General features: G+C 45.2%; 1 protein-coding gene across 2 annotated transcripts in view; it reads left to right on the forward strand.

The window, feature by feature from the left end:
* MMEL1 (membrane metalloendopeptidase like 1) overlaps positions 1–25431 on the forward strand; it is a 240207-nt gene that overhangs the window by 136473 nt on the left and 78303 nt on the right. For both annotated transcript variants that reach the window (XM_056544305.1, XM_056544304.1), the window contains exons 3-7: positions 10126–10161; positions 11225–11386; positions 13906–13986; positions 19776–19871; positions 23197–23315. In XM_056544305.1, coding sequence (XP_056400280.1) covers positions 10126–10161; positions 11225–11386; positions 13906–13986; positions 19776–19871; positions 23197–23315 — 494 coding nt within the window. The remainder of the gene's footprint in view (positions 1–10125; positions 10162–11224; positions 11387–13905; positions 13987–19775; positions 19872–23196; positions 23316–25431) is intronic.

Here is a 25431-nt window from a genome sequence, read left to right on the forward strand (position 1 = left end):
CAGGATATGAGGACATCAGGATATGAGGACAGGATATGAGGACGGGATTTGAGGACAGGATATGAGGACGGGATATGGGGTCGGGATATGTGGTCGGGATCTGAGGTCGGGATATGAGGATGGTAAATGAGGACGGTATGTGGGGACGGGATATAAGGACAGGCTATATGGACAGGATATGAGGACAGAAAATGAGGACGGGATATGTGGTCGGGATTTGAGGACGGGATATGTGGACAGGATATGTGGTCGGGATCTGAGGTCGGGATATGGGGACAGGATATGAGGACAGGCTATATGGACGGGATATGAGGACAGGAAATGAGGATGGGATATGAGGTCAGGATATAAGGACAGGATTTGTGGACAGGATGTGTGGACGGGATATGAGGATGGTATATGAGGTCGGGATAGGAGGACAGGATAGGAGGTTGGGATATGAGGACAGGATATGAGGATGGGATATGAGGATGGGATATGAGGTCGAGATATGAGGTCGAGATATGAGGACGGGATAGGAGGTCGGGATATGAGGACGGGATAGGAGGTCGGGATATGAGGACGGGATAGGAGGTCGGGATATGAGGACGGGATAGGAGGTCGGGATAGGAGTTTGAGATATGAGGATGGGATAGGAGGACGTTTTGATACTGTATTTTTTGCATGGTATCCGATATCTTCTTCCTATCTCTATACATAATGACGGTGCTAAGCCTTTGCTTGTCGTTAAGTCTGGATACTCTCCATAATCTATAATATTTTGGATGGACTGTGACGTCTGCGCCCCGTGCGCCCATGAACCCCGCGCTGCTCCTGGCTCTTGAGTCACTCGGACATATGTGGAATTTTAGAGATAAACAATTATATCCAGTTACCTAATAGGAACCGGCGCCTGTCAAAACCGTGTTAGCGGCTCATTCTGAGGTCTTAACTTTCATTTCACACTGTCATGCATGTGTCAGGATAACTTTATTTATCAGCCATTCGGAAATATTTGGCAGGGCATTGTTCCCCTATCACAAAGCACATTTTTATTTGGCAGTCAGAAAGACGCTTCTCAATGCCTGTAGACGTAGCCTGACTGTTGAATAAAGGGGGTGTCCGGGGTCCGAAGAACATGGCTGCTTTGCTCCAAGAAGGGCGCCACACATGTTTACAGGATGTATAAGGTATTGCAGCCGGGGAGTCCCATTAAATGACAACTGCAGCGCAATATACACTTATCCCCTGGGACCCCCCGCGATCTCCCTAACGGGGCGCCGCCATAAGCGCTCATAGTGAGCGCTAAGGCGCGTAGCGTCGACCTAGAGGGCGATGGTGAAGCCCCGTCTCCTCCCCGTCCCAATACAGTTCTATTGGGGGAGGTGGGGAGGTACGAACGCTGCCTCCCCGCCTCTCCCATAGAGATGTCTGGAGGAGGCGTGCCGGCTGCAACGTCATGCTGCGACCGGCACGCCCCCTGCACGGGACAGCCGCGGCCCCGTACAGATCACAGGGGGTCCCAGCGGTCGGACTCCCCGCGATCAAACACTTATCCCCTATCCTGTGGATAGGGGATAAGTGTTAAACACGCTGCAGAAAAGTTGCCCAGTTGCCCATAGCAACCAATCAGATCGCTTCTTTCATTTTGCAGAGGCCTTGTTAAAAATGAAAGAAGCAATCTGATTGGTTGCTATGGGCAACTGGGCAACGTTTCCTTAATAAATCTCCCCTTAGGAGTTTTCGAAGTAAAATAAAGTCAATAAAGGGGAGATTTATCAAATCCTGTGGAGGGGAAAACTTGCCCAGTTGCCCATAGCAACCAATTAGCTTGCTTCTTTTAGGAAGGCCTGTGAAAAATGAAAGAAGCGATCTGATTGGTTGTATTGCCGCTTGCACTTGCTACAGCCAACAGCCGTCCAGACCAGGCATGCTGGGAGTAGTTTTACAACAGCTGAAGGCCCACAGTTTGGAGACCACTGCATGCTGGGAGTTGTAGTTTTGCCACACCTGGAGGTTCACAGCTGGAGACCCCTGCTCTATGCATTGCCACTTGCACTCGCTACAGTCTTTGGCTGTCCTGACATACTGGGAGTTGTAGTTCTGCAACAGCTGGAGGCCCACAGTTTGGAAACCACTGCTCTATGCATTGCCGCTTAAGGGTGCGTTCACACGCTCTCTGTTTTTGCGGGTTTTGCGCAGCGTATTTGAAAGGGGCGGGCTCTTCTGGGCTGTCCATAGCAGATTGTCCGCGGCGGAATTTACGCTGCGGAAAATCCGCCGCAAGCCCCATTGGAGTCAGTAGGGACTGCGACGGATTTTCCGCAGCGTAAATTCCACCGCGGACAATCTGCTATGGACAGCCAAGAAGAGCCCACCCCTTTCAAATACGCTGCGGAAAACCCGCAAAAACAGAGAGCGTGTGAACGCACCCTTAATACATAGAGCAGTGGTTTCCAAACTGTGGTCCTCCAGCTGTTGCAGAACTACAACTCCCAGTATGCCAGGACAGCCAAAGACTGTAGCGAGTGCAAGTGACAATGCATAGAGCAGGGGTCTCCAGCTGTGAACCTCCAGGTGTTGCAAAACTACAACTCCCAGCATGCCCAGACAGAGAGCGTGTGAACGCACCCTGAAATTGCTACCGCCAACGGCTGTCTGGGCATGCTGGAAGTTGTAGTTTTGCAACAGCTGGAGGCTCACAGCTGGAGACCCGTGCTCTATGCATTGCAGCTTTTACTCTCTACAGCAGTGGTCTTCAACCTGTGGACCTCCAGATGTTGCAAAACTACAACTCCCAGCATGCCCGGACAGCCGTTGGCTGTCCGGGCATGCTGGGAGTTGTAGTTTTGCAACATCTGGAGGTCCGCAGGTTGAAGACCACTGCTCTACAGTCTTTGGCTGTCCGGGCATGCTGGGAGTTGTAGTTCTGCAACAGCTGGAGGCACACAGTTTGGAGATCACTGCTCTATGCATTGCCACTTAAACTTGCTAAATCCAGTGGCTGTCTGGGCATGCTGGGAGTTGTAGTTTTGCAACAGCTGGAGGTTCACAGCTGGAGACCCCTGCTCTATGCATTGCCGCTTGCACTTGCTACAGTCTTCGGCTGGAATGCTGGGAGTTGTAGTTTTGCAACAGCAGTAGGCACACTGGTTACAGATGTCCAGGCATGCTGAGAATTGCATTTCTGCAACATCTGGAGATCCACAGTTTGGAGACCACCGAAATAGACTAACATTCCACCCAAATCCTTAAAGGAGTAGTCCAGTGGTGTACCCAGTGGTGAACAACTTATCCCGTATCCTAAGGATAGGGGATAAGTTTGAGATCGCGGGGGGTCCGACCGCTGGGGCCCCCTGCGATCTCCTGTACGGAGCTCCAACAGCCCGCGGGAAAGGGGCGTGTTGACCTCCGCATGAAGCGGCGGCCGACACGCCCCCTCAATACAACTCTATGGCGGAGCCGAAGCGCTGCCTTCGGCAATCTCCGTCTCTGCCATAGAGATGTATTGAGGGGGCGTGTCGGCCGCCGCTTCGTGCGGAGGTCGACACCCGCTATCTGGCCGGAGAGCCTGGCCCCCGTACAGAGAGATCGCAGGGGGCCCCAGCGGTCGGACCCCCGCGATCTCAAACTTATCCCCTATCCTTAGGATAGGGGATACATTTTTCACCACTGGACTACCCCTTTAATGGAACCGTAAATAAATGTTATGCACTTAAAATCTTTTCTCCGAAGCTGAAGGCCTCGCGTTACTGGTGAAACAATATGTTCTTGTTACTGGATGGCGGTCGCTTGTTTTGGATGCTTTGTTTTGGATGTGGACGGAGAACGTGCAGATTTTAATTTTGGCCTCTAGATCAAGTGAAGAATGAAGTGTGTGAAAAATCAATCCTGGCCATTATATCACAAAGGGGTTTAATGAAGGTTACTGGGGGTTCTGTGGCTGTTCTGTATCCATCATCATTCGCAGGGAAATGTTTAAAGATGAAAACGATGCTAAACAGATTGTAGACTATGTGTTCGCAACCAGACGTAGCTTTGCTCTAATTGCCTGGAAAACTAATATACATTTTTAGTGTGGTCAGGCTTAAATGGGCACTCTCATTAAAACTTTTTTTTTTTTTTTTGCTATTGCGCTTCTTATGGTAAATAAAAAATCTTTCTAATGTACTTTGTTAAAAAAAAATAAAAAAAATGAGTTTTATTTGTGTTTTAAAAAGCTGCCACTAGGTGTCTCCCTACTTGAGGGAAGGTATATAACTACTATATAAAATGATCCCATGGAAATAGCAGCAGTATACAGATAGAGCTGGAGGGGAGGTGTCTAACTACTATATATCCTGATACCATAGAGATAGCAGCAGTATACAGATAGAGCTGGAGGGAAGGTGGATAACTACTATATGTACCGATCCCATGGAGATAGGAGCAGTATACAGATTGGGAGGAGGCTGGGAGGAGAGCAATCTTGTAGGTGATTAGGTCATCCTGTAGTTCACCCAGAACTGACATTATGTTCTGACATGTTAAGCACTGGAAGATTTGTAAAGTCAGGTTGGTGATCACATGACCCAGTTACTGTAATGAAAAACATAGATGCAACTGTGCTGGAATGAAAGAAAGGGCACTGTATGATTAGTGCTGGTGAGTGTGAATGATATGGTAAAAAAAAAACTGGAGTGCTTCTACAAAGGGCTGTTCTATTCACGTACCGAAACATCTTACAACAAGAGGCGGAATTTATATTCTACTAGCACTGGGAGGAGCCTTGTCCTGTGCTCACTGTTGCCCCCTGGAGTGTAATTTACTTTGCATTCTCTGTGACATGAAGCCTACCTGGCAGATGTGGATCCAAGATTTGACTTAGGGCTAAATCATGAAGCTGTGTTGGTAGCATTAGAGAAGGTTCTGTGGGTATGATGACATAGCGCAGTACCCAAGCAGAAGACTGATAGGGTAGTCAGACAGGCCGGGCTCAGTTCATATAAGTAAACAGCCATAACTCATAAGGTCAGGACAGGCAGTAAGGAAAGAATCAGACACAGGGTAGATGGAACAGAACAGAGCAATGAGAGGTGGATCTGGGGTGACAAAATCTTAGGTCCCAGGGCACATATGGGTTATGAGGCACCCGATGTTTAAGGCCTGTTCACACTACGAAAATGCTCAGCAGAGTTTCCACTGGGGAATTCGGCCCAGATTACCTGTGCAAAAGACTCCTATTGATGTCAATGGGATTCTGCTGCCCAGTTCACACTACGGCAGTGGATTTAAACGTGTTTGAAGGGTTTATCAAGGAAAAGAAAACACAGGTAATTTCTTTCAAAAACTGCTCCCCGTCTGTCTCCAAGTTGGGTGTGGTTCTGCTGCTCAGTTCCGTTGAAGTGAATGGAGCCAAGTTGTAAAACCACACCCAACCTGGAGACAGACGGGGAGCTGTTTTTGAAAGAAATTACCTGTGTTTTTCTATTCCTGGATAACCCCTCTAATGCTTCAGCAGAATCTGCCTGAGAAGTCCCAACACTGCACTGTAGTGTGAACTAGGACTAAGGGCAAGATTGGTGACAAGCAGGACACAATGAAGAAGAGCCATACAGAGGAGAGCAGAGAACAGTGGAGGCCGAGAGGCGATCAGGAGCCAAGAAAGAAAGCAGCAGCAGTGAGTGACCACGGTCAAAAGGAGGGGGGCAAAGAGGGGACCGATGCTTGTAGCCCATTCCTGCCTCTTAAAGGGGTACTCCGGTAGCAAAAATTTTTTTTTAGGTCTTTATAAGTCAACTGGTGCCAGAAAGTTAAACAGATTTGTAAATGACTTCTATAAAAAAATATTTACCCTTCCAGTACTATTTAGCAGCTGTATGCTACCGAGGAAATTCTGTTCTTTTTTTATTTCATTTTTGTCTTGTCCACAGTGCTCTCTGCTGACACCTCTGTCTGTGCCAGGAACTGTCCAGAGCAGCATAGGTTTGCTATGAGGATTTTCTCCTGGTCTGGACAGTTCCTGACACGGCCATCAGGTGTCAGCAGAGAGCACTGTGGACAAGATAAAAAAGAAATTCAAAAATAAAAGAATTTCCTCTGTAGCATACAGCTGCTAAAAAGTACTGGAAGGATAAAGATTTTTTAATAGAAATAATTTACAAATCTGTTTAACTTTCTGGCACCAGTTGATTAAGAAAAAAAAAGTTTTCCACCGGAGTACCCCTTTAATAAGGGAAATCAAGTAAAAATGATCTTCTGAGGTTATACAGACCTTAGGCACAGCTCACAGATATCTGATACTAAGTCTGGCATAACCACGGAGGTTGCACTCTCTTTGGACACTTTTCATTCTGGAAATTAGTAGTAGTCCGAAATGATCTATGTTACCATTTCTTCAAGAGACGGATTGATCAAGGTTAAACAGATTTGTAAATTACTTCTATTAAAAAAAAAACTTAATACTTCCAGTACATATTAGCTGCTGCAAACTACAGAGGAAATTATTTTCTTTTTAGTGTTCTCTGCTGACATCACGAGCACAGTGCTCTCTGCTGACATCTCTGTCCATTTTAAGAACTGTCCAGAGTAGGAGATAATCCCCATAGCAAACATATGCTGCTCTGGACAGTTCCTAAAATGGACAGAGATGTCAGCAGAGAGCACTGTGCTCGTGATTCAGCTCGTGAGAACTCTGTGTTCCGAAAATAATTTCCTCTGTTGTATTCAGCAGCTAATAAGTACTAAAAGGATTAAGATTTTTTAATAGAAGTAATTTACAAATCTGTTTAACTTTCTGGCACCAGTTGATTTAAAAAAAAAAAAAAAAGTTTTCCACCGGAGTACCCCTTTAACGTCTATGGGTTCAGCATATACAATAGATTAAACTGCTCTTCAAAGTGACTTCTATAAAAAAATAGCTTGAGTGTTGGTCCAATAAATGGGCCCCCTCGTGACGTCACACCACGCCCCATGCATGTCTATGGGAGAGGGCGGAATGTTGCAGGAAATCACAGGGGGCCCCAGCATCGGGACCCCCCGATCAGACCAATAGGGGATAAAATGTCTTATCGCGGGGGGCCCACTGCTGGTGCCCCCTGTGATCTCCCGCAACATTCATGTCTATGAGAGGGGGCGTGTCACAAACGCTGGCTTCCTGCGACAGTGATCATGACGGCACGACCACGCCCCCTCGCGAAATCATGCCACGCCCCATCCATTCATGTCTATGGGAGGGGGCGTACGCCCCCTCCCATAGACATAAATGGAGGGGGCGTGGTGTGAAGTCACAAGGGGGCGTGGCCGTGGCATCACAATCACGTGCTCTGGCTCTGAGCGTTCTGATCATAATGTTCAGAACGCCGGAGTACCCCTTTAATGTCTTCATAAACTTTATTAAACTGCTTTACTTTATTTTTGCGTCTATGATAGATTCCCAGTGAATATCCCACATGACCCATTGTGTAATTCTAAGATACATTTTTATTACTTTTTCATAGATAAATAATATTTCTCTTTGTGGTTTTGGCCAAATGTTAATAACTTGTATAAGAAAACTCCTCCAGGATCTGAGGTTGTGAAGGGTATTTTATCTGCGGTCACTTGTCAAGGTCGCCAGAATCTGAATATTGTCGGGGGCGGAATAGACTGAATCAAACTTAGATAAGTTGCCTCTGTATTGTTTTTGGCGTTTATCATCATAGTTCATCCCAGTCTTTACTCTTGATTTTGGTTTAATGAGGATGAGCCATCAATGGAGTCTATAGGAGATAAGGAAGGGGCTCCATAGTAAATGTCAAAATAGGTCCCACCTTATGGGGTCCTACAGGACAGAGGGTCATTTGTTTTCCCCCTTTTAATCATTTGCATAACCCTTGGGCCAATTATGCATCGATTTTGCAGTTTATGTGGAGGCAGGGTAAATTTATTGGATACCCAGTAGAAAATGGGAATAGACCAACCTGAACTAGACCCCTATTCTTCAAAACCATGACATCAAGTAAGGTAAAGCCCCTACATCGAAACCTTTAATTAGGTTCTTTGCGCTCAGTCAACCAACCCTTTAGTGCTGTGTGGGCTCTGACTTGTGTACTTTCATAGGGTGTTGTCAGGTGAGGATAATGTGCGAATTAACCTTTTCGTGACGCCAGGACATGGTTAACCTATACACCATCCAATGTTGAGCCAGCTTCTCCTGGGGCATGGGGCAATAAGTACTCTGTAACGCAACTGGATGTGGATCCTCTACCTGTGTGGCTGATGACTCGGACCGTATCGGGGAGCGGAGTCTAAAGAGCTCCTGGTCTTCACAAGAGACCGCCGCAAGGCAAGATGGGCTTGCTGCGGCAGGCGACACCCAGGTCGCTACCCCCGACACGGCTCGACCACACAGGTAACTGGGCAAGGCGAGGTACTTAAGGAGGAGGCTGTAGCGTAGTCAACGTAGCAGAAGGTCAAGGCAGGCGGCAAAGGTTCGTAGTCAAAAATATGTAGAAAGAAGGTCTGGATGCACGGGTATGGCAAAACAGGCAATAGGGAACGCTTTGTCTCAGGCAATAGGCACTGAAGATCCGGCAGGGTGTGTGGGAGGTGCAACAACTTCTAATGTAGTGTCAGTTGCTTTTACAAATTATGGGCGTGCTGGCCCTTTTAATTTCAGAGCTCCGGCGCGCGCACCCTAAGGGACGGGGATGCGCGTGCCGGAGCTGAGAGAGAGAGCTGCAGGAGCAGAGCGAGGTGAGTGACAGGCCAGAATTTGCATGCGGGCGCATCCTGCACTGCGAATCCCGGCCCCGCCGGCGGTCGGGGACACTGTACTCACGGCTGGTGCTTGCGGATGGAGTGCAGTGTGTAACATACTCCGACGCAAGGTTACGGAAAAACTGATTTTACTAAGGCAGGATAGATGATAAAATTGTGCTGTGTATGACTGACTTGCTGTATGGCAACCCACGCTTGACTATAGTGACTTGTATGACTGACTTGACTGACATGTATTGTGTCCCTGGGACTTTGGTGCTTACCGTTAGGCTTGACTTCACCTGGGTATTGGGGTTATTCTTTAGCAGATGCGTGGTTGCAGGATTAGACTTGAGGCCTCCTCAGAACACCTCACACTCACTTAAGACACTCACACCTCAACTGTACTTCAGCTAGATCGGAACTCCTAGCGCACTATATAAGGGGCAGATTTGGAGCATTCCCATTGGGCTGATAAGTCACATGGTTCACCTCATGCACACTCCCCTAACAACAGGGTTTATAAGGTTTAACATTCTTAAAGCAACAGTTACACAGAAAATACCAATGCATTAACCATAGCATAACATGAGTAGATATAGAGTAGTGTGGGCCCAAGACAGACACTGAATGCAACATCTGCCACAAGGTGAATTGTCCAGCGCCAGTCACGGTTTCTGTTACCCTGGTACAAGGGCGTCCACACTCCGTGAGCTGGCACAGTAAGGGGGAGGGGGAATGCACAGGTGGTGTCAGTGACAATTGTTCCCTTTAGGTGACAATGTTTCTGTGGCTCACCCTGCGAAGTGTCCGGTTGGATAGTATGTGAGGCGCCCTTAAAAAAGGATAGCATTGGCACACACCCCCTATAAAACATAGCTTTTATTTCTTCGTTAAAATCATGCCCACCGGTCGGGAAAGAACGACTAAAGCCTAAGCCAAGAAAGAGACAGCGTGTTTCACGTATTTCCCACTTGCTCTGGCCCTGAAACAGGCGGTCAGGAAAGAACGAGTCCAGCTGGATCCAAGATAGAGACAGCCTGTTTCACGGATTCCCCTGGTCTTCTCCATTTTCTTTTGGCTCCGGATGGAGTCGATCTTTCTTTACCAGAGGACATGATTTTAACAAAGAAATAAAAGCGACATTTTATAGGGGGGAGACAAATAAAACCCATCTTAGGGGTCTAGTCACACGTACAGCTTCCTGCACATATTGGATGCTACAGATTTTATGTTGCAGATTTCGGTGTAAACTAAACATCAATCTGCAGCATCAAATCTGCGCAGGATACTGTGTGTGAATAGACCCTTCATCTTCCCAGTATTCTATTTCTTGGTGTAATAAAACACATGTTCGTTGTCTGTGAGTTTTCACTCTATAAAGTTTTCACAACTGAATTGAATGTTCTGCTTCTTGTTTCCTTTCAGAGACCGTATGCACGACGACAGGATGTGTTACCGCAGGTACGTCCTCACATTTCATCATTAACCCCTTCATTGCGTCATGGAAAATAAAGTTTAATTACTTTTCATCATCTGAGAACAAGGTGATTTTGTAACACAAAATTATTTAATTAAGTTGAGTTACAACATAGATATCCCTTGTTCTCCGCACAAAAAGATCACCCCAGGGGGGGGGGACTCCAATAAAGGGGTACTCCACTGGGAAAAAAAAACTTAAATCAACTGGTGCCAGAAAGTTAAACAGATTTGTAAATTACTTCTATCAAAAAATCTTAATCCTTCCAGTACTTACCAGCTGCTGTATACTACAGAGGATGTTGTTTTCTTTTTAAATTTCCTTTCCAGTCTGACCACAGTGCTCTCTGCTGACACCTCTTTCCATGCCAGGAACTGTCCAAAGCAGGAGAGAGGTTTGCTCTGTACAGTTCCTAAAATGGACAGAGGTGTCAGCAGAGAGCACCATGGTCAGACAGAAAGGAAATTAAAGGGGTTATCCAGGAAAAAACTTTTTTTTTCTATATCAACTGGCTCCAGAAAGCTAAACAGATTTGTAAATTGAAAAAAATCTTAATCCTTCCAGTACTTATGAGCTTCTGAAGTTAAGGTTGTTCTTTTCTGTCTGAGAGTTCTCTGATGACACTTGTCTCGGGAAACGCCCAGTTTAGAAGCAAATTCCCATAGCAAACCTCTTCTAAACTGGGCGTTTCCCGAGACACGTGTCATCAGAGAACTCTCAGACAGAAAAGAACAACCTTAACTTCAGAAGCTCATAAGTACTGGAAGGATTAAGATTTTTTAATAGAAGTAATTTACAAATCTGTTTAACTTTCTGGAGCCAGTTGATATAGAAAAAAAAGTTTTTCGTGGAATACCCCTTTAAAAAAGAAAAGAACTTCTTGTGGAGCATACAGCAGCTAATAAGTACTGGAAGGATTAAGATTTTTTAAATAGAAGTAATTTACAAATTTATATGTTTTCCAGCGGAGTACCCCTTTAGGCTCATGAATTCTATATTTTATTGATTTTGGTGAAACACATTTTTATTTTTTATTATTTTTTTTAGCTGCAAGAATTATCCAGAACATGGACCCCTCCATAGAACCTTGCACTGACTTCTACCAATATGCCTGTGGTGGTTGGTTAAATAAGCATGTGATACCAGAGACCAGCTCCCGCTATAGCATCTTTGATATTCTTCGGGATGAAATGGAGATTATATTGAAAGGTAAGTATCAAATGAGGGAATGAAAAAAGAGAAGAAGGGGCGTGCCGTTAGGCTATGGTGACACGGGAGAGTGTCCGCGCAGAAAAAATATCTATAGGACATCCCCCGACAGCAAAGTGGCAGCAAAACATGCCGGCACTAGGACCGTTCGGAAATGCGCCGTCTCATAGACAGCAATGCATTTCTGTGAGGACTCCACAGAAAGAATAGACATGTCTATTCTTTCTGCAGACACCGAAATCGCGATTTCCACAGCAGAAGCATCTGCTGCGGAAATTCCGCCATCTGCACAGCGCAGCAGAATCCCATAGATATAAATGGGACTCTGCCGCTGCGAAAACTCCATGCGGAATTGTAATGCGGAATCCTGCACGGAAATTCCATCATGTAAACGTATCCTTAAAGGGATACTCCCCTGGAAAACTTTTTTTTAAATCAACTGGTGCCAGAAGGTTAAACAGATTTGTAAATAACTTCTAATTAAAAATCTTAATCCTTCCAGTACTTATCAGCTTCTATTTGCTCCACAGGAAAGTTATTTTCTTTTTCAATTTCCTTTTCAGTCTGACCACAGTGCTTTCTGCTGACACCTCTGTCCATTTTATGGGGATTTGCTCCTGCTCTGGACAGTTCCTAAAATGAACAGAGATGTCAGCAGAGAGCACTGTGGTCAGACTGAAAGGAAATGCAAAAAGAAAAGAACTTCCTGTGGAGCATACAGCAGCTGATAAGTACTGGAAGGATTAAGAATTTTAAATAGAAGTAATTTACAAATCTGTTTAGCTTTCTGGCACCAGTTGATTTAAAAAAATGTTTTCAAGGGGAGTACCCCTTTAAAGGGGTACTCCGCCCCTAGACATCTTATCCCCTATGCAAAGGATAAGATGTCTGATCTCCCTGCTGCACCCGGCGTTCGTTTAAAGCTTCAGGTGCAGCGCCGGAGGCTCGTGAGAGTCACAGCTGCGCCCTGCTCGTGATGTCACGGCCACGCCCCCTCAATACAAGTCTATGGGAGGGTGCATGACGGCCGTCATCCAGAACGGTGTGAAGTTCGCTCTGTGGATAGTTTGGATAGGGGATAAGATGTCTAGGGGCAGAATACCCCTTTAAAATGCAATATATCAATAGATGTGTAGCCCTCCACCACACCAAAGTGATATACTGACCTTCTGGAGTCGTGCTAGATATAGACACAACTCTATGGTAGGCGTGAAGGGTGACCCATAAACAAGCTGCTGCACTCGGACCTAATCCAACACCTTATAGGAGCGGATTAATGGAACATAGAACAGTGGTAAGAGGCAAAAGATGGTCTTAGAGACGCTGCTAAATACTGGCATAAACAAGACCACAAGTGATGCACAGGACCACAACTGTATTGGGTATACAACTGGACAACGCGTTTCGTCACAATCTTGTGCCTTCCTCAGGTCCACCAGAGTAACTAAAGCTACGTCCTGATGTGGATCTGTGCAGCCGTCATCTGCAGCATTTGATACATCACACCTGCACACATCCACTTCAGTTGCTCTGGGTGACCTGAGGAAGGCACAAGATTGTGCCGAAACGCGTTGTCCAGTTGTATAGCCAAAAAAGTTGTAGTCATCCTGTGCATCGCCTGTGGTCTTGTTTATGACGGTATTTAGCAGCTCCTCCAAGACCATCTTCTGCTCTTACCACTGTTCTTTATTGAAAGGTAAGAAAATTAGGAAGAGTTATTGATAGTGTGATAGGATAGATTAAGGTTTCGCACAATTAGGAAAATGGCGCATAGTCCTTGTAAATCGTAGAGGTTAAAGGGGTACTCTGGTGGAAAACAAATGTTTTCAAATCAACTGGTGCCAGACAGTTTTACAGATTTGTAAATTATTTCTTTTTTTTAAATCTCATTCCTTCCAGTACTTATCAGCTGCTGTATGCTCTATAGGAAGTTGTATAGTTCTTTCCAGTCTGACCACAGTGCTCTCTGCTGACACCTCTGTCCATGTCAGGAACTGTCCAGAGTAGGAACAAATCCCCATAGCAAACCTCTCCTGCTCTGGACAGTTCCTGACATGGGCAGAGGTGTCAGCAGAGAGCACTGTGGTCAGACAGAAAAGAACTAAACAACTTCCTGTGGAGCATGCAGCAGCTGATAAGTACTGGAAGGATTAAGATTTTTATATAGAAGTAATTTACAAATCTGTGTGCAAATCTTTCTGGCACCAGTTGATTTGAAAACATTTGTTTTCCACCGGAGTACCCCTTTAAGAAGGTTCTTTAGGAGGTTCTCACATGAGACACGAGGAGAAGCATTGTACGGTGGTATAAAAAGGCAAGATATGGCAGTATATCGGGTGACTATGGTACTGTGTGGCGCAGTATGGGCTCCATGCTTGTGACTCTTTAGTTATGCACAATAAATGATTGGTGGCCCTTAGAATCACTAACCATGATGGTCTATGGCACCAAGGCCGAGTACTCTACAACTTTGGTTCCATGATCCTCAGCAATAACTTGGACTTTTGCATGTTGTTTAGGTTTACTGGAAGATTCCAACCAAGACGACCGAGATGCCTTTAAAAAAGCCAAAATTTTGTATAAATCCTGCATGAATGAAAGTAAGTAACACACATTACTATTTATATTTGGCTATAGGATAAAGTAGGAGGCATGCCAACATATACAGTATTGTCAGTAGCTACAGGCGCAAGACAAAGGATTACTAGGCTTCCTGTATTCATTGTGATTAAATGTGGTCTTATTGTTATCTAACTCACAAATACAGACAAACACAATGTAACTAAACTAATGAAACACAAACTGTTGCATGGTTCTTGACTTGTATTGAGCATGTTGGGTAAACATCCACAGGGCAGAGGGTAAAGGAAGAAAACCCTTGTGCTTGAGATAAATAGCAAGTGGGGGTTTAGTTAAGGAGTAATCCAGCCTAAATTAACCTATTCCATAAGTAGCTGATTGTGCAAGGGAGGGGGGGGGGTATTCATGCTGGGAGTCGATAGGGGATAAGTAGCTGGGGGGACCACTAGGACCCCCCATAATCTCCGGAACATGCCCTGGCTCTCTCAGTGATTAGCGGGGGGTGACACACGGTCACACGGGGGCGGAGTCATGACGTCCCGATACTCCGGCCCCCTGTTCGCCACCCGGCTGTTTGTGAGCTGGCACCGCGGCATGCAGCTCAAACAGGTGGGTGGCGAATACAAGATTGCGGGGGTCCCCAGCGGCGGGACTCCCGCGGTGAGACATCTTATCCCCTATCCAAAGGAAAATGTCTCAGGGCCGTAGTACCGCTTTAACTGATTCACTTTTTCTCCCTGCCCGGTGGATATTAACTCAGTGGGCCTCATTTACTAAGGCTTTTCCGAGTAGATTTCACATACTTTACGGCAACTATAATATTGAAGTTTTTGAACATTTTGAGTGCATTTTTAAATATATATATGTTTCAGACCCGTTACCAGGGACGTGCACACAGACTCAAAAGAAGGCTTGAGCCCCTGTCCTTTTAATGCACCTGCCCTATAATGTCCTCACTGATTGGGACCTCTATGGGGTGATGCGGGTCCCATTCAGCTGACATTAGCCTTACCTTAGTAATTGTGTTGTGGTACGGGGTGTGATGAGGGCAGATGTTGTTACCCTAGGAGTAGATGGCATTAACCCCTTGTATTCATGAAGCCAGGGCGTGGTTTATCCTCGATACCACCCGAAGGTATACTGCTAGAGCCTGAGCTAGGCACGGGGGCAATAAAGACTCCGACACCAAGTTACGGACAACGGTAACTTTACTGAGGGTAGATAGATGGTAAAGTCTATGCAGTTCAGCCAGGGACCACCGAGGTGACCAGTGACTCAGAGACCTTAAGGGCTTGCTGGAACTTGTAGTAGGACTGGACAATGTAATGCAGACCACGCTGACTTGACAGATGACAAGCACTGACTTGACTTGACTCATGAAGTTGTGACTTTATCTTACTTGACTTGATGGCGGCTGCAGGACTGGACTTTGAGGTCTCCAACACTCTGGACACACACACTAGGCGACTGCACTGGACCTCAGCCAAGACTTATCTTCAAAGAGAGAGAAGCTCCACCCAGGGCTTATATGGGGGAGAGTAGCAGGGAGTGCATAGGTCACTCTTGGGGTCACCTGGTCACTGATACCGCCTGGGTAACAATCACATGATATATCACATGGTATAACTCTTAAAGCAACATTACATTTTATAATACACTACAGTGGTCCCTCAAGTTACAATATTAATTGGTTCCAGGACGACCATTGTATGTTGAAATCATTGTATGTTGAGACCAGAACTCTATGGAAACCTGGTAATTGGTTCTGAAGACCCCAAAATGTCATCCAAAAATAGGATAAAGTGAGAATTAAAGAAAAATAAGTAGATTAATATAGATAAAGCAAGATCGTACATATAAAAGTAAGAAAGATCTGCTGGGAGCTGTAAATCACTGTCTATGTCAATGTTTCCCAACCAGGGTGCCTCCAGCTGTTGCAAAACTACAACTCCCATCATGCCCGGACAGCCGAAGGCTGTCCGGCATGCTGGGAGTTGTAGTTTTACAACAGCTGGAGGCACCCTGGTTGGGAAACGCTGGTCTATGTAGAGACAGGAGTTTCTTCAGGGTCCTGCACAGTACACACAATGTCCTAAAAATGTAACATGGAGCCGCCCCCACCTGGTGTCCAAAGGAGCAGCTAAGCATTGCACAGGTAAAGAGTACAGAACATGTAATACCTCCCTGTACTGTAGGGGGCGCTACCAGACACCAGTCAGTGCACACACTTCAGTAATACAGGTAAAGAGTACAGGACATGTAATACCTCCCTGTACTGTAGGGGGCGCTACCAGACATCAGTCAGTGCATACACTTCAGTAATACAGGTAAAGAGTATAGAACATGTAATACCTCCCTGTACTGTAGGGGGCGCTACCAGACACCAGTCAGTGCATACACTTCAGTAATACAGGTAAAGAGTACAGAACATGTAATACCTCCCTGTACTGTAGGGGGTGCTACCAGACACCAGTCAGTGCATACACTTCAGTAATACAGGTAAAGAGTACAGGACATGTAATACCTCCCTGTACTGTAGGGGGCGCTACCAGACACCAGTCACTGCATTCACTTCTGTAATACAGGTAAAGAGTACAGAACATGTAATACCTCCCTGTACTGTAGGGGGCGCTACCAGACACCAGTCAATGCATACACTTCAGTAATACAGGTTAAGAGTACAGAACATGTAATAACTCCCTGTACTGTAGGGGGCGCTACCAGACATCAGTCAGTGCATACACTTCAGTAATACAGGTAAAGAGTACAGGACATGTAATACCTCCCTGTACTGTAGGGGGCGCTACCAGACACCAGTCAGTGCATACACTTCAGTAATACAGGTAAAGAGTATAGAACATGTAATACCTCCCTGTACTGTAGGGGGCGCTACCAGACACCAGTCAGTGCATACACTTCAGTAATACAGGTAAAGAGTACAGAACATGTAATACCTCCCTGTACTGTAGGGGGCGCTACCAGACACCAGTCAGTGCATACACTTCAGTAATACAGGTAAAGAGTACAGGACATGTAATACCTCCCTGTACTGTAGGGGGCGCTACCAGACACCAGTCACTGCATTCACTTCTGTAATACAGGTAAAGAGTACAGAACATGTAATACCTCCCTGTACTGTAGGGGGCGCTACCAGACACCAGTCAATGCATACACTTCAGTAATACAGGTTAAGAGTACAGAACATGTAATAACTCCCTGTACTGTAGGGGGCACTACCAGACACCAGTAGGTATATTCACTTCTGTAACACAGGTAAAGAGTACAGAACATGTAATACCTCCCTGTACTGTAGGGGGCGCTGCCAGACATCAGTCAGTACATACACTTCAGTAATACAGGAAAAGAGTACAGAACATGTAATACCTCCCTGTACTGTAGGGGGAGCTACCAGACATCAGTCAGTGCATACACTTCAGTAATACAGGTAAAGAGTATTTACCAGTAAATTGCCCATTCTGATTGGTCGGTTCTTCCGGCCATTGACATGTTTCACAGATCTGGACTGTCCGTACATTGTATGTTGAGTCTGGTTTCAAGTTACAATGGTCCAGAAAAGACCAGAAAAGACCATTGTATGTTGAAACTATTGTAAGTTGAGGGATCACTGTACAATGCAGAACATATGTACAGGGGGGAAACAAGTACAAGGAGCCCAGGGGACACTGAAGGGGGGCTACCGGACAGGGCAGCAAGGGTACGGGGTAACCACAGTGTTGTGTTAACATATGTAAGGTTTTTACAACCATTTTTATTTTATTTTTTTTACAATGAGAAGTGCCCTTTTCTCTACTTACGCCCCTACCCCCCAAAATGTCCGTCCACTTCCCTTCCCGATACATTCACTATCCTTTCTACCCTTTTTATTCCTCCTCTCCAGTCCTACGATCTCTCACAGTCATTTTTCCTTATGAAGTCCATAAACACTCGGGACACAACCTTCCAAAATATGTTTTTGTCATCAGGGTTCACTCGCAGCTGGTTACATTAATTTTGGCAGAGTTCCACCGCATCGGGCAGAGTTCCATCCATTGTGGATGGTAACACATTGCAGATGGCCGATTAGCGCTGTACAGGTGCAGAACTTACTGATTCTAAATTATTACCGTAGAAAGCGGATCCAGCAGCCCTGGGAGAGCAGAGATTATATTCCAAAAAAGATACTAAAGCACATGTTCTCCATATTACTGTCTATTCATAGAATAAATCTACATAAAATGTTCAGCTGCTTTATATATCAAAATTTCATTACTGACCCATACATACATCCTGAGTTATATCCTGTATTATACTCCAGAGCTGCACTCACTATTCTGCTGGTGAGGTCACTGTGTACATACATTACATTACTTATCCTGTACTGATCCTGAGTTATATCCTGTATTATACTCCAGAGCTGCACTCACTATTCTGCTGGTGAGGTCACTGTGTACATACATTACATTACTTATCCTGTACTGATCCTGAGTTATATCCTGTATTATACTCCAGAGCTGCACTCACTATTCTGCTGGTGAGGTCACTGTGTACATACATTACATTACTTATCCTGTACTGATCCTGAGTTATATCCTGTATTATACTCCAGAGCTGTACTCACTATTCTGCTGGTGAGGTCACTGTGTACATACATTACATTACTTATCCTGTACTGATCCTGAGTTATATCCTGTATTATACTCCAGAGCTGTACTCACTATTCTGCTGGTGAGGTCACTGTGTACATACATTACATTACTTATCCTGTACTGATCCTGACTTATATCCTGTATTATACTCCAGAGCTGTACTCACTATTCTGTTGGTGAGGTCACTGTGTACATACATTACATTACTTATCCTGTACTGATCCTGAGTTATATCCTGTATTATACTCCAGAGCTGCACTCACTATTCTGCTGGTGAGGTCACTGTGTACATACATTACATTACTTATCCTGTACTGATCCTGAGTTATATCCTGTATTATACTCCAGAGCTGCACTCACTATTCTGCTGGTGAGGTCACTGTGTACATACATTACATTACTTATCCTGTACTGATCCTGAGTTATATCCTGTATTATACTCCAGAGCTGTACTCACTATTCTGCTGGTGAGGTCACTGTGTACATACATTACATTACTTATCCTGTACTGATCCTGAGTTATATCCTGTATTATACTCCAGAGCTGTACTCACTATTCTGCTGGTGGGGTCACTGTGTACACACATTACTTATCCTGTACTGATCCTGAGTTACATCTATGGACCCACCAATCCATAAGACGTTGAGGTTTTGGGTGGGTCAGATCCTCCCCTACAGGTAACTATTACATTCTTTAGCTTTTACCCAGGGATACAAAATGATAGAAAACATTTTTTTCTAGACTCCATGGTTGAAATAACATATTATAAATGAAGGCGGCCATATTGTACCCGCTTCAGATTATCATGTGATCCCCCTGAAGCTTTGATGTGGGTCCTGACTAGATCCATTTATGTCTATATGTAATGGTTCCTGTTAGAGTCCTATGGAACGTGCCACATTGTGTTCCTCCCGTACAGCCACGTCAGTGCGAACATGCTCAACAGTGATCTTTGGTCTTCAACTAAAGAAAGTATTCGAGCCCAACCCCAAAGATAGTTCCCTCTGTTTATTTTGGGTTTTGTCCCATGGTTTTTTTCCCGGCCAACATTGATAGCGTTTTGGCTGTCCATGACTTCCCTTAATCTCCGATCTAACACAACTTACACCATAGTGACATGACGTCAATGGTTCCTCCCTGACTGCTGTCTCTTCGCCCCCAGGTCTGATTGAACAGAGAGACTCCTTACCTCTTTTAGAACTTCTCGCTCTGGTTGGAGAGTGGCCAGTGGCCTCCACGGATTGGAACCTCACCAAAGGTAACACTGAGCATGTCGCTGCTTCCAAACAGCCAAAAATCTGATGCAAATACAATTTATCACCAGAGAGAGGGGAAGAAGCCAAACTGAAGGGCAGGTCCTCCGTGACCCGACCAGAAGGGCTTTACACCTCATTAAATAAGAAAACACAACTACCTAATTCGGCTCCTGATTCACATTCTGTCCTATGCTCTGGATTACCCATTGTTCCAAAATGTTCATAAACAGAATAAAAAATGGCACTCCCCATCTGTAAAAAAAACTTTTTATAGTTTTATTTTCTTCTGTGCATTATAAAACCTGCAGCAGGGAGCTGTGAGAAGACAGACTGGGAAGTTGCAATCAGCGACAGCTGTTTCAAGCGTCACCACGCTCTGAAAGAGCGTTGTGACGCTTGAAACAGCTGTCACTGATTGCAGCTCCCCTGTTTGTCTTCTGAAAGAGCGTGGTGATACTTGAAACAGCTGTCACTGATTGCAGCTCCCCTGTTTGTGTTCTGAAAGAGCGTGGTGATGCTTGAAACAGCTGTCGTCGATTGCACTTCCTCTGCCTGTCTTCTCACAGCTCCATGGTGCAGGTTTTATAATGCACAGAAGAAAATAAAACTATGAAAAGAAAAAGAAAAGCTTGTGTAGACAGACAGGGCAGTTGCAATCAGCGACAGCTGTTTCAAGCAGCACAACGCTCTGAAAGAGCATGGTGATGCCTGAAACAGCTGTCGCTGATTGCAACTTCTCCGTCTGCCTTCTGAAAGAGCGTGGTAACGATTGAAACAGCTGTGGCTGATTGCAACTCCCCTGAATGTCTTCTAAAAGAGCATGGTGATGCTTTAAACAGCTGTCACTGATTGCAACTCCCCTGTCTGTCTTCTGAAAAGAATGAAAAACAGCACTCACCATCTGTAGAAAAAATTCTTAGAGCTTTATTTTCTTTTGTGCATTACAAAACCTGCAGCAGGGAGCTGTGTGAAGACTGACATGAGAGTTGCAATCAGTGACAGCTGTTTCAAGCATCACCACGCTCTGATAGAGCGTGGGGATGTTTATAACAGCTGTTGCAGATTGCAGCTCCCCTGTTTGTCTTTTGAAAGAGCGTGGTTATGCTTGAAACAGCTTTCGCTGATTGTAACTCCCCTGTCTGTCTTCAGAAAGAGTGTGGTGATGCTTGAAACAGCTGTTGCTTATTGCAATCCCCCTGTCAGTCTTCTGAAAAGAATGAAAAACAGCACTCTCTATCTGTAGAAAGACTTCTTATAACTTTTTTTCTGTGCATTACAAAACCTGCAGCAGGGAGCTGTGCGAAGACAGGCAAGGGAGTTGCAATCAGCGACAGCTGTTTCAAACATCACCACACTCTTTCAGAAGACAGACAGGGAAGGTGCAGTCAGGGACAGCTGTTTTGAGCATCACCATGCTGACTGCAACTCCCCTGTCTGTCTTCTGAAAGAGCATGGTGAGGCTTGAAACAGCTGTAACTGATTGCAACTCCCTTGTCTGTCTTCACACAACTCCCCGCTGCAGGTTTTGTAATGCACAGAAGAAAAATAAAGTCATAAGAAGTTTTTTCTACAGCTGGTGAATGTTCATAAATTGTTCTGAAGATCTAGGAAACAGAGCACCCCATTGAAATAGAATATATGTGCATGCCCACTGAATAGCGGCACTAAATGTGAACACAACCTTATCTAGCCGCAGTGCCAGTCCAGTTCCTCCTGTTTCCATTTTACCCAGTATTCAGTAATAGGCTAGTTCATCAGTAGTCATTTCGACTAATAAATGAATTTGCTCACAGATATTGCAGGATATTTTTTTGTTTATTTGTTTGTTTTTGTGTTAAACTACATCCTTTGTTTTTGCTCTCTACTTCGTACATTTTGGTCATGCTCAGCCATTGCATCGTACTTGGTGGAAGTTTAAAGGGTACTCTGGGGAAGTCTCCTATCTACAACCACTGGGACCCCCTGCAATCTCATGTATAAGGCCCAGCAACTTACCCATCCTCAGAACCCACTGGCTCCCACCCTCAGAAAAAAGTTAGGGCCCGCTCAGCCAATCACCGGCTAAACTGGAACCCCTGCCTCAGCTAGTGATTGGTTGAGTGGGCTTTCACTGCCACTCATATGAGAACTTGGGGTCGAAGGTGAGTTGCTGGGTCCCTTTTTTGGAGGGGGAGGGAGTCTCAGCGATTGTTCGGTGGATAGGACATAAGTTGACTTCCATGGGGTACCCCTTTAAGCAGTTATTTAGAAGGGTCCTTAAAGGAGTACTCTAACCTAAATCTTTTTTTACACCATTAGCTAGGATTTACAAAGTTATATAAGACTCCCAATTACCTCCATTGCCTTCTGTGTAAGCATCCATGTGTTTCTGCATATCCGGAAGTGCAGCCTCCCTCACAGCATTATGACTTTCGTTCCACAGTATGTGTGTGTCAGCGGCCATTTCTGAAACGATGCGTCATCGTTTCTCCTTTCCTCCCCTCAGTTAGCCCTCCCCATCCAGTGCGCCCATGTGACGTCCCAAATTGCATATTCATAATGCTGTACGTTTACTCAGCCGGCATTCGCTGGGCTGAGTAAACGCCTATTTAACCTTCCTCCTATCATCCGGCGAGTCGCGCGCATGCGCACTCGCCAGCATAGAAGGACCGGACATGTGATCTTGTTCAACCAGTAATATAACAGATAGTTACGCCGCCGTAACTGTCTGTTATATTCACAAAGCATCCTATGCCAATAGTGCAGCACCAAGGTTAAGATGCGCATATCATTATGGTGTGCGCATGCGCATCAAAACCTTGGTGCTGCAGTATTGGCGTAGGATGCTTTGTGAATATAACAGACAGTTACAGCGGCGTAACTATCTGTTATATTACTGGTTGAACAAGATCACATGTCCGGTCCTTCTGTGCTGGCGAGTGCGCATGCGTCCCTCCCCCTCCTATAGACATGAATGGAGGGGGTGTGGCGTGACGTCACGTCCCCAGTCCCGGAAAACCCGGAGGTTTCTGAGACTGGAGAGACAGCTCCCACATAGAATGCGGGTGCTACAGGGAGATTGTGGGGGGGGGGTCCCAGCGGGGGGCCCCCCGCGATCAGACATCAAATCCCCCTATCCTTTGGATAGGGGATAAAATGTTTTTGCCTGGAATACCCCTTTAAGTTGATATTTTTTTGTATGTTTTTCATAGGTGTTTACTATGTTTTCGCTAAACTCTACCACGGTGTATCAAATCAGGATTTATTGTTATTTATAGTGATTTTTATCATGCTAAACCTCCAAAAAACAGTCAAATAAAAAAGAATTTACATCTTTTGTTTCGTTAGAGTCCAGTTGGAGTTTGGAAGAAAGATTATCCCTTTTGAACCAGAGATTCAACAAAAGAGTCCTGGTAGATCTGTTTGTATGGAACGACGACCGGGAGTCGAGCAAGCACATCATCTATGTACGGGGAAGAGTTGTGATATTCTATTATTTTCCTAAAGTTTAGTAGATAATTCCAAATGTCCATAAACTGTTGACCTGGAACTCATGCCAGCCTGGTAAGTGACAAAGGGCATCGAGACTGCACCGATCGGTATGGGAATTTACTGGTGACACTTTACTTCAGAGCTGAACTCTGAATCACTAGTCGTTGGGTATCCAACAAAAACCTGTCACGGCAAAAGAACTTCACCTCTAAGATGTAACCTATGTTAAAGGGGTACTCCGCCTCTAGACATCTTATTCCCTATCCAAAGGATAGTGTTTGGCGGGCTCCCGATGCTGGGAACCCTTGTGATGTCCCTGCAGCACCTGGAATTCGTTTAGAGTGTCTGGCGCAGCTCCGGAGGCTCGTGACGTCACTGTCATGCCCAGCTCGTGACTTCACGACCACGCCCTCTCAATGAAAGTCTATGGGAGGGGGCGTGACGGACGTCACGCCCCCTCCCATAGACTTTCATTGAGGGGGCATGGCTGTGAAGTCACAAGCTGGGTGTGACCATGATATCATGAACCCAAAAAATCAGAGTGGCCACATTTTCGGAAAATCCCAACATATTTACAAATTTTTCCAACGAAAATGTGGTGAATTTGAGTTCAGGAAACCCCCACAGCTCAGAGCAGGTGTAAAAGAAACAAAACCTGGGAAAAGTGCAAATCGTAGGGAAACATTAGTAAATACTGTGGAAAAATACCTGTCGGGAATTAAAATCAACAAAGAAAACTACACTCCACGCTTAGTAAATCTGGGCCATTGTCTTGTTGGTACTGGAGCCCACAATCTTCGACAACAACTATAACGATTACATATTCAACAGGCTCCCCCAGTCTTTACCTTATCTTATAGGTTTACAACAGATATTAACAGCATCCAGGAGAGGTGTCATCTTTATACCCGAAGGGATCTATTAACCATGTCCTAATCAGGTGACTCTACGCTGAATATTGGTATAGTTGTCCCCTGAGGAACCCTAAAATCCAAGGGGGAGAAATGCGTTGGGACTCTTCTTTTTATTTGGTCTCTTTGTGGGAATCCTATCAGTTCCCTGTGATGCATATGTTTTTGTGGATCTTAACATTTGGCACGCCACCACATGCCTGCAGTATTTTGTTCGTGAAAGGGACAGAAAAAGACGAGCGAGGGGGTTAGGTGTAACAATATTGGTTGTAAAGGGTTTACACAGGCTTTCTATTAGTTCTGTATGTATCCAAACCGAAAAAGGAGTGAAATTTAGGTCAGAAGACATCTTATTATCTGCACAAGGTACCAGCTTGCACCTCTTTTAAGTTCATATTGGTTGCAGATATGTGTTGTAAACCAATACTAGAGATGCACCGAAAGGGAAGTTTTGGACCAAAGCCGAAAATTTAGGCTGTGCTTGGCCGAAAACCGATACCGAAAATGCATTGTCCAACCCCCTTTTTTCAATATTGTTTTTGTTACATTTTATTATGTGTTTTTTGAGACGTGATGTGACCGAAATCAGCAATTTTTGCGTGTAAGCCATTCACAGTGCAGGATCAGAAACATAATAATTTAATAGTTGGGACAATTACGCACGCGGCAATAACAAATATGTTTTCATATTTTTTATATGGAAGATGGGAAAAGGAGGGTCATTTAAACTTTTAATATGGAAGGGATAATGGGTGTTTATTAAACTTTTAGTTAACTTATTTATTTCTTTTTTACACTTTATTAGGAGGAATCATTAGATTCCTCATACAGATCAATGGACTCCATTGATCTGTGTGATCTGTGCTCATTTGGTTGCTCTTGCTCCAGCCAGGCTCAATCAAGGGAGTATTTACATGTCCCTTTTAGACGCAGCTGTCAGCTGACGCCACAGCGATCGCCGCATGTTGGCTATTAGCGTCGGCCCCTAGCTACAAGAATTAGCAGAGGGCTGCTGGGTATGGCCGAAAACCAGTTAAATGATGGACATCGAAGCAATCTCCGGTCGTCATTACAGGCAGATGTCAGCTGCTGATAGCAGTATGACATGGATCCGACCCACGGGCCCGCGTGAGGTCAGGAGGGGTTAAAGGGGTACTCCGCCCCTGGCATCTTATCCCCT

Source organism: Hyla sarda, chromosome 10, assembly GCF_029499605.1.
Source record: "Hyla sarda isolate aHylSar1 chromosome 10, aHylSar1.hap1, whole genome shotgun sequence".
In the NCBI taxonomy this organism is placed as follows: Eukaryota; Metazoa; Chordata; class Amphibia; order Anura; family Hylidae; genus Hyla; species Hyla sarda.